At 40.7% G+C, this 10,428-nt stretch overlaps 1 protein-coding gene across 2 annotated transcripts; it reads right to left on the reverse strand.

Annotated features, from left to right (window-relative positions):
• Positions 1 to 570: 570 nt before the first annotated feature.
• On the reverse strand, positions 571 to 8,018 carry LOC105011166. Of its 2 annotated transcripts, XM_020048043.2 has the most exons (6): positions 7,940 to 8,018; positions 6,261 to 6,352; positions 5,209 to 5,568; positions 4,008 to 4,310; positions 3,508 to 3,858; positions 571 to 674 (listed from the first exon to the last, which is right to left on the reverse strand). In XM_020048043.2, the coding sequence occupies exons 2-6, from the start codon at positions 6,295 to 6,297 to the stop codon at positions 667 to 669; spliced, it is 1,059 nt and encodes a 352-aa protein (XP_019903602.2). In that variant the 5' UTR covers positions 6,298 to 6,352; positions 7,940 to 8,018; the 3' UTR covers positions 571 to 666. The 2 variants fall into 2 exon arrangements, with proteins under 2 accessions (XP_019903602.2, XP_034148986.1); XM_034293095.1 differs by lacking the exon at positions 7,940 to 8,018 and having other exon boundaries at positions 6,261 to 6,438.
• Positions 8,019 to 10,428: the final 2,410 nt, after the last annotated feature.

The raw sequence follows: 10,428 nt of genomic DNA on the forward strand, positions 1-10,428 counted from the left end.
CAAACACAATGTTATAAATATTAATGTTACTTATTTATGATTCTGATCTATCATACATATACTGTAGCTAGCTAGCGAGAACAGCAATTAAAGACAATCTCCATTCAAAATTGTAAAAACATATTTTGACCAGCATACAGTATACCAATAAATGGTGTCAATGGCAACTCAAGCACATCAGCACAAGAAACTTTCCGTACCCCATTGTTTTTGCATCACTTTCTGAAAGCACTTGCCAGCAAACTGGGCTCTAAAAGTGGTGACTTGATCTTCACGGTGGCAGTTAACTATCAATACTTAGCTGAACAAATTCAAATTTGGGAATACATTTGAAAATATAAAAAGCATATAATTGGATATATTAAACTTGACATCAGGTCTTCCAGATTCAGTTACGTGATGGAATTTCAGATAAGCCTCCGCAGACAGCCACAATATAGATTTTTCATAATTTTGTGATATTAATTACTCCTGCCATAGATCAAATGTTGACTAAATACAGTAAAAGAGCAGATTTTGCTGTCCATACCCTTTAAGGTAATTTGATCTCTAAAAGACAATGTTTTAAAAGATTGATAAATCACCTTATGTAACATAAATCAGAACAGGATCTGGAACAAGGTGTTGAGCTCTAGTGTGGAGCTGGTTCAGAGAATAGGTCTGGTCCTAGTAATCTGGATTAGAAAAAAAAGAAAACCAGACAAATTAAAATGGAATGTCATAATAGATGGTGAGAGAGTGAATTGTGAGAAAGGGAGCTGGAGAAAAGATTAAATAAGAGATATAGAGTGAGAAATAGTGACAGAGAACAACATAACTGGCTGTTAAGAGATTCTTGACAGATCAACTAGCATGGCAAATTAGCGGGGCTAAATTGTTTATATTTTGGGAATCAGTACCTGCATTGGAGGAGCTTTTTCAATTATTCCCAACAACTGTCCATCAACATCAAGTCTTTTATTGTGGCCCGCCTAAGGCATGCTGTCTAATCAGCATGTTGATATGCCACACCTGTGAGGTGGATGGATTATCTCGGCAAAGGAGAAGTGCTTACTAACACAGATTTAGACAGATTTGTGAACAATATTTGAGAGAAATAGGCCTTTTGTGTACATAGAGAAAGTCTTAAATCTTTGAGTTCAGCTTATGATAAATAGGGGCAAAAACTAAAGTGTTGAGTGTATAATTTTGTTCAGGCTAGGTGAGATAGTCAGGTGTCCACATACATTTGGCCTTATGCTGTAGGTGTACTGATGGACACAACATCTCATTGATTCTGCTACAACAAACACGCAAAATACAGCCTTCAGCCATTTCATTTAATATTACTTAGTTAACATATTCTCTATGATGTGTGCTCTTAGTGAAGAGCTACTACAGACCTCTGTATTTCAATGTGTTACTAATAGTGATCTACATGTATATTTTGCCAGTACTATTACTGTACTATTTGCCAGTAGAATTTCACAACCTCACCTCCCAACCTCCACCACTCTCTTGCATGACTACACTGGTTGACTCAACATACTTCTGGTTCTGCTAAAAAAAAACATTCAACACATGGGCTACACATAACATAACTTACTTTATTTCTTATCCACCTTTAAAGACAACATTTCACCTCAGTTCCACGGTTGACCTTTTCTCCCTGGTTGTCTGATCCTATGACAAGGACATTCTCACAGTCACAATCTGATCCTGCTAAAATGCAGGACATAAGTATAGTCCACGCTATGCCAGTCTTTGTCCTCCTCACATTTGTAATCAAACCTATGCCCCAGCAGAACCAGATGGCAAAGTTTGATCTATAAGACCCCCATTAGGTTGAAATGTAAATTGCAGTTTCTTATGAAGGGAACTACAACGTTAGCCAACTTTTCAAGAGATCAACTATTAAGCTAGTTAGTTAGCTTTATCTTCTAATGTTTCATAGCACACAGCACTTCAGTGGTTTCGGTCCTACCTGACTGATAGAGTTGCGTATGTGATTCTGGGTGGAGCCAAGTCGAGGCCCTACACAGTTACATGTGGAGTGCCTCAGGGTTCGGTCCTCGGCCCTTCCCTTTTCTCCATCTATATGCTCCCCCTGGGCCACATCATCAGCAAGGATGGAGTTGCCTTCCACTGCTATGCTGATGATACTCAGCTCTATGTCAGGTTGGACCCCACACCCTCTGCATCATCATTTCCCACTCTAACTGCTTGCCTGGAGGAGATGAGGGCATGGATGACTGATAACTTCCTTCAGTTAAACAGCTCCAAAACTGAAGGTATCCTCATTGGGACCCCACACCAACTTCGATCCTCCCCCCTGACCGTTTACTCATTTTCTGGCCATGATATTCCTCTTACATCCTCTATAACAAACTTGGGGGTTCAATTCGACCCCCACCTATCATTTAACACCCACATCCAATTTATCTGTAAGAGTGCATTCTTTCACCTCCGGAACATCTCCAAACTTCGCCCCTTTCTCTCTCTTTCTGATGCAGAGAAGTTGGTCCATGCCCTTGTCTCCTCCAGACTTGACTACTGCAACGCACTCCTCATCGGGATCCCTGGCAGGAGCCTTCAGAGACTGCAGTACATCTAGAATTGCGCTGCCAGGGTCCTGATGAGGGTGCGGAAAACTGAGCACATCACACCCATCCTCTATAAACTCCACTGGCTTCCTGTTAGGCTCAGGATTGAGTATAAGATCTGTCTCCTTACCTATCAGTGTGTCTACGGCTGTGCACCATCATACCTCAAAGAACTTATCAAAAGGCATAATCCAACCCGACATCTCCGTTCCTCTGACAGCCACACACTCCAGGTCCCCCAAGTCCAAACTCCACACTATGGGAGATGGGGCCTTCCAGGCGGCTGCGCCTCGACTGTGGAATTCCATCCCCAACCACCTGAGGTCACCACAGTTTTTAGAGGTTTTTAAAAATAAACTAAAGACCTACTTATTTTCTATTGCATTTTCTTAATATAATTTTGTTTTTATACTGTTTTTGACTGTTCTTATGTTTTAGTGTTTTTATCTGTGCACCTGTAGCACTTTGAGATGTGTCCTTCATGTGTAAAGTGCAATACAAATAAAACGTATTATTATTATTATTATTATAGTTAGCTAGCTGCACCATTAACTTTGTCTTGGCATAAAAAAACGCCTGTTTGTCTCAGAGACAAATAGGCATTTTCAAAATTGTATATACATGAAAACGGAAGTTAGTGAAATGAAGTATGTAAAATAAATGGAATTATATGAAAGTTTGCTGGAGTGGGGAGTGGTCATTTGTGTCTTATCCCTACTTCACACTGCCGGCTCAACCAACATTGGTAAAAAATGTGCATTTGCAGTTGCATTTTCCATCGTGTAACATAGGTGAGAAGAAAATAATGTAAATGAAAGAGGCAATTTGAGAGACATAAGAGAAAGGTGAAGTGGAAGAAGATCAAGATATAAAACATTATAAAATACATTTCTAGATGAAACGAACAACAACAATCCAATCTCACCATGACTCTTGCTGCAGATGAAGTTGTGTCTGTCAGTCTCAGGCAGGCTGGACCAGTGTCCCCCATCTGTCTTTATGGCACCTGTGATCTCACATTGCTCGGTGTTGTGGCCCTGCCCATCAGCCCAGTTCTGGTAGCAGGAATAATTTCCACTGACCCAGAACCAGAAGTTCAATGTGCAGCTGTATCTCAGGCCCAGCCAGACGAAGGGACTGGAGGCATTGTCTGCTCTCTGTTGGACCCAGTTCTGGATGTTCTGGTTTAGGACAGACACCAGCTCCATCCCCTTGTCTCTACAGGACCACAAGGCTTCTGACCACGTCTTGTTCTCATTGACCAGGACCAGCTCATCTGGAGACAGAGGGGGACACGGAGAGTCATGCTGATTACTAAAACAAAATCATGGATTGTGAATTTAGAGAACAGTTTTGTGATGGATGTGTTTTATCATGAATGTTTTATGTATGTTAATGTACTGTTAGTTTGTGTGAGTGGCTCACCATCATAGCAGATAAAAGGACGTTTTTCAGGACACTTATTTTCATTTGCAGGTCCCCTATTCACATTGTCCATTGAGCAGCTGCCAGTGTTGTTGGACCAACCCCAGACACAAGGAAGTTTACGCAGGCCAATCCACACACTGTTATTATTAGATGAGAGAGAGATGTTCTTCACTTTCTCCCACTCTGCTGAGTTCCTCACAATGGCCAGGTCTGTGTGGTTTTGTCTACAGTACTGCTGTGATTCAGCCCACTTCTTTTGTAAGTTGACAATGTGGATGTACTCATTGGGGTGATTGTGTTCTATTGAAAACAGAAAAAGGTATAAGATGTGAATTTAAAGGCCCTTTCCAAATTAACACTGACTGGGGTGCTCACCATCATAGCAGACAATATAAAAGTCTTACTGACTGGGGTGCTCACCATCATAGCATACAATATAAAAGTCTTACTGACTGGGGTGCTCACCATCATAGCAGACAATATAAAAGTCTTACTGACTGGGGTGCTCACCATCATAGCAGACAATATAAAAGTCTTACTGACTGGGGTGCTCACCATCATAGCAGACAATATAAAAGTCTTACTGACTGGGGTGCTCACCATCATAGCATACAATATAAAAGTCTTACTGACTACGGTTGATAGGAAATGAGCATGAGAAACCTAACACAACACAGATGTGCTGACTAACCCTGAACAAAGGACCATAGATTGGACGTGTTGCCTGTTACTGATGGGCCCCACACATCCTGTCCATACATTCTGTCCATACCTCCTGCTAGGAGTTGCCCATGTGACTGACATAGGCTCTATGGATAGGCCCATTGACCATAGGTTGGAACATACCATACAAGGGTCTGTTGTAGGACAAACCTTTCTTATTGGAGGATATTGGACTGTGTAATGGTTGGTTATGACCACTGGCCACCTCCTATGTGTCCTGGCATAAAAGACTGTTTTAACTGTAATTATTGGAGAGAGAAATGAAAGAACTATGCAAGGTTATCATCGTAGCCTCAGGCTGAATAAAAAAGTCTCTCCCCTGACTTCTGGTTGCATTTATTTTGTTCATGGATCAAAACTGGACAGAATCTAACAGGGTGCTCACCACCATAGCAGACAATATAAAAGTCTTACTGACTGGTGTGTTCACCATCATAGCATACAAAATAAAAGTCTTACTGACTGGGGTGCTCACCATCATAGCATACAAAAGAATGTATCTTGTCACATTGTTCATCATGCCACTTCTCAGCTTCAACAAACACGCAAAACTCATTGTTATCTTGAAAATCTGGTTGTTTATGCTCCCAAAACCCCTCCCCTTTTAACTCTGTTCCGTCAAGCGACCACCTCCAGGTGCCGTTTCCTGGCTCTAACCAGGTTGTTTCCTTCCAGTGTGCAGTAACGATATTAAACATGTCAATTTCTCTCATGTTCTCTGCAGTTCCCAGGCCAGTGTAGTTCTGTGTGCAGTTACTCTGAGCGTCAGTCAAGGTCCCTGGTTCAGCTATAAAGTGATACTGGACGGAGAGGCATGGGGGGAGAACAGACAGCCCTGTGGAGAACAAACCAACACTGTAACAAGTTGCCCTTACATCATTTAGCAGACCATCTTATCCAGAGGGACCTGAGGTACACAGTGCATACATTTCCAACCACCCCCCACGCCACCCCCCCACCACTCAAAACCCCAACCCTGGCTTTCTAAGTGCCAGGCCCTACCAACTGAGCTACACAGGAACTGTTAATACACACCTTAGTTTTCCTATCCTTTCCTAACCTTATTCCTTATTCCTATATATATTTATTTTTTTTCCATTCTAGGTAATATTATAATATTAGCTCCACCTTTCACCGAACTCTTATTTTTGAAAACATAAAATATATAAAACAAAATACATTCAACTGTTGTTCAGGCAAGAGACAATTATAAATATTTTTTACAAGCAATACTATCCTGATCTATTTCCTCACATTCCTTTAGTTAAACATATTAACACTGACTACACATTTCACAAATCCCAACCCATCCACACAGAGAACCCTGTCAGCTAATTCTCCAGCATTGCTCGGTGAATACAAGACACATTTACTTACTACTATTACTATTCTAGTGGGATGTGCTGCCAATGTCCCCGTTGTCCTTCACGGACCATCACTTTCTCATGCATTCTCATTGCCATGGAAGAAGCGCGCATGTATGCAAGAAAATAAAAGCTTTTCGGGCGTCTTGGCCACCACACTAACCTGTGAAGAGCAGGAGGAGGAACACAGTTCGGTCCATCCCTGTGCACTGGAGGTTGTTGCTTCTGAGGTGTATTCAACTTTACGTTACCTGACTGTAAATACAAACAAGTGGTGCAAACTCATGTACAATATGCACCTATGTTATATTGTACGGTACATTTTCAAAAAGAGCATTTTACATGTGTAATCGCATACATTTTTTCATGAACATTGTTCATGTCAGTGATGCCCAGGTGAGCTGTTTGATTGCCCACTCTGGCCTGCACCTGCTAATAAATCATCCTCAACAGCCCAACTACGGGTATTAAAGCAAAAATTTGAGTCCTATGCCAACGCTACCAAGGGAATATAGAAATTAGCTGCCATCCTTGTTCTCATTCTGTTAAATGCTGCTGAGGCATCTATTTAGAATGATGAAAAAGCATGTCTGGTTACACCTGTTTTATTTCTTTATCTTGGGGGGGGGAATGGTTCTCAGCTGATATGTAGGCAACTGTCACTATGTTTTTTTTCAAAGTAAGTAGGGTACGAGGAAATGATAGATGAGGAAAACGAGCAAACAACCACTATGGTCAAAACTTTTAATAGAGAAAAACAGTATGCATACAGATGGAAGACCAGGTGGCAACCTTTTCATAGTCCTCCGATGAGTCTTGACTGGAACAGTTAATTAGGTCTGAGCATACAGCCAACAGTCCTTGGGCATTAAGTGTGTTAGGCAGAACCAGGTTCTGCTATATAGTGGATGACTATCTGTCATGACTCTATGTCCGGCGACCCTCAACATTAAAGAGATTATACAGATACATCTCTGTGGCCCCGGCTACTGGCGTTGTAGAAACTATATCAGAAGTGATTTACAGTGTCACAGATATAATGTCTCTCGGGCTCACTATGGAGTCAAACTGACAATTAAACAGGTCATCAATAGAAACACCAGGGAGTATAAGAATGCCTAGAATGCCAACACTTGCTGAGTAGCGTACTAAAAGTCTACTTAAATTGAATGAAAAACAGAGTGGATGGAGAGCAACTATAATCCAATCCAACAGAGTGGATGGAGAGCAACTATAATCCAATCCAACAGAGTGGATGGAGAGCAACTATAATCCAATCCAACAGAGTGGATGGAGAGCAACTATAATCCAATCCAACAGAGTGAATGGAGAGCAACTATAATCCAATCCAACAGAGTGGATGGAGAGCAACTATAATCCAATCCAACAGAGTGGATGGAGAGCAACTATAATCCAATCCAACAGAGTGAATGGAGAGCAACTATAATCCAATCCAAAAGAGTGGATGGACAGCAACTATAATTCCAATCCAACAGAGTGGATGGACAGCAACTATTATCTAATCCAACAGAGTGAATGGAGAGCAACTATAATCCAATCCAACAGAGTGGATGGAGAGCAACTATAATCCAGTCCAACAGAGTGGATGGAGAGCAACTATAATCCAATCCAACAGAGTGGATGGACAGCAACTATTATCTAATCCAACAGAGTGAATGGAGAGCAACTATAATCCAATCCAACAGAGTGGATGGAGAGCAACTAAACAAACAAACTGAACTGAAAAAAACACTGATTCACGAACTGTTTTGTATTCTCTTTCAACAGGCACACATGCAGAGTTGAAAGAAATAAAATATGAAATACAATATATATTCAAACCTGATGTGAGCTCTTCTTAGTGGTTGTATCTTGAAGTTGTTATATTCCGTCCCTCTACCTGTATGGTTCAGTCTGGATAGGTCTGAGTCATACAGGTGTACCTGCTCTTCCTATTTTATGACCTTACGCCATTGTGATGTCACTGTGGATAAAGATATGGAATCCCTGCATAGTTCTTCCTCTTTAGAATGAATATAAACACACACAAAAACCCACACATACACAACTTAATTTATACAGGAATTTTAACTGAGACCAAGGTCTCTTTCCCAGCTGAGCACGGTCTTCAATACAAACATGCCATGCTTTATATGCAGGGAATCAATGCTTTAAATCGCTAAATTGCTGAAAGATGGATTAGCATTGACTCATTGGGCCTATGTCATGACTGGTTAAGCTACAAGGCTACAGTAAGCCTTGCCTGTAAGCAAATTGGGGGACGTTTAAGCCATCACACAGACTTTGAAGAACACAAATGCTTAATTTGTGAGAGAAAGTCTATTGTTGAGTGATCTGGAAGACATGGCGTATAGCTAGAATGACTAATGAAGTTTGAATATGGACTTTCAATGCATCTGTTCTTTAGTTGCTTAAAGACCCGCCAATGAGCACACAAGCCAGATTCTCACCCTGGATCACCTTGATTTAGGTCCAAGCAATGAAGCTCCATATTAAAGCAATTAGAATGCTTATCTATGAAAATATGTCTGTTTCTTACGTCATCTGTGTAACAGCTGGGCATGGCCTGTGCCGTGGTAGCTGTTGCACTTCTATGTTCAAGGAACTTTAGTTCTAGAGTGTGTGTTTCTGTGTTCTGTGTCATACCCCTGTGTTAATTGGTTTTACTTGCCCCTCATTATCACTCTATTTATTTTCCCCAGTCCCCTGTGTTTGGGGTTGGTCATTGCTTCATGTGGTGTTCCTGTTTGAGTAGTTTTTGTCATTTAGTCTGTTGTAATTAAGTCTGTTTATTAAAAGTCCTGTGTTCCACCCTCTCCTCGCCTCTGTCCTGATACTCAGCGTTACAGTCTGAAAACAGGCTTTGCATAACCATGTAGTAAAATATCCGTGAGCCTAGCTGAATACTCCTCAAACAACCATAAGACATATGCAAACAGAGCATGGACATTGTCTAACAAAGGGGTTTATGTGTTTCTGACCGTTGCACGGCCTGTGCTTTTTAGCAAACCTTTGGCATGTTTTCTGAATTTCTGTGTTGACATTTCTGAATTTCTGTGTTGACATTAATCATTATCTTCTCCATACAAGGCTGCCAACAAAGCTCTACAAGCTCCCTACATGTAGACACAAAGCAGTTGTTATCTCAAAAGCACAGTACATTTCTTTGGCAGTTATCGTTGAATGCACATTCATAATACAGGTGGGACATTTAGAAACATTTGAATCTTATAGAGGGAATTGCTTTCTGTTTTGACTCAGCAAGAGGGGCCTATTCTGTGTTCTTCTGTTAATTACACAGAGGTAATGTTAGGTTCATCATCTGTAAACGACATGGGAGGACATCTCCAGTCCCTAGAGGACCATCCTGATAATTTATGTTGAATATTGTCCATGTTTGGGGTTGTACATTTATATACTGTTAGGTCCTGATTTAATTGGACACTGACACAAGTTTTGTTATTTAGGCTGTTTCCCAAAATATATTAATGTTACAGTTAAATAATGAATATACGGGCTTCAAGTGCAGCCTCTCAGCTTGAGGGTATTCAGATCCAAATTGGAGGAAGGGTTTAGCTCTCTATTATGTAGCCCCCTCCTTTTTAAGGGAACAAAGGTTATTGGACAATTGACTCAAAAGCTGTTTCATGGACAGGAATGTGAAACAAAATAGATCAATCAATCAATCAAATGTATATATAAAGCAAGAAGCAGACTTGGGAACTATAGGTATCTCCTTGCAGGCGAAGCGAAGTACGCCTTATGAATTATTCTGTAAAGATGAAAACTTTGCTGCCTAAAACCATTAGTATCTACATTATGGTAAGCCTGAAATAAAACCGTTTACGGTTATATTGCGACTGTTTCTGGTGGATTTCCGAAGTACGCATCCGTGCATGCTTTTTGGTTCAGGATAGACAAACACATTTGCTGGCTTAACATACAGTAGTTACGTTATAGTAAGCCTTAACTGAAATTGCATACGGTTATATTGTGAGTGTTTCTGGCATGGAAAAATTCATCTTTAATTCTTTGATTAAGATGTTATTCCTAGGAAGTTAGTATATATTAGTAAGCCTATTACTGGCTAATAAGCTGTTAAAATGGCCAGCGGCAAAAGCAATACAGTTCATAGATGCTGGCTGAGGAACTTACTAAGAAACGTTATTCAGTTTAACACAATCCCCAATGGAGTCTAGCGACTGCTGAAATGTGTAATACCTTGGTGTAGTGGTTAAAGACAGTGTCTCTCCTTTGGAAGACCTAAGTTCAAATCTGTTGAGAACAATGACCTTCATTAATTATTTCTG

This window comes from Esox lucius, chromosome 7 (assembly GCF_011004845.1).
Source record: "Esox lucius isolate fEsoLuc1 chromosome 7, fEsoLuc1.pri, whole genome shotgun sequence".
NCBI lineage: Eukaryota > Metazoa > Chordata > Actinopteri > Esociformes > Esocidae > Esox > Esox lucius.

Coding starts and splice junctions, on each gene's coding strand:
- LOC105011166 (XM_020048043.2), bottom strand. CDS start 6,297: ATGGACCGAACTGTGTTCCTCCTCCTGCTCTTCACAG. Junction 4,311..5,208: donor TTCTTTTGTATGCTATGATG/GTGAGCACCCCA, acceptor TGTTTTCAATAG/AACACAATCACCCCAATGAG. Junction 3,859..4,007: donor TCCTTTTATCTGCTATGATG/GTGAGCCACTCA, acceptor CTCTGTCTCCAG/ATGAGCTGGTCCTGGTCAAT.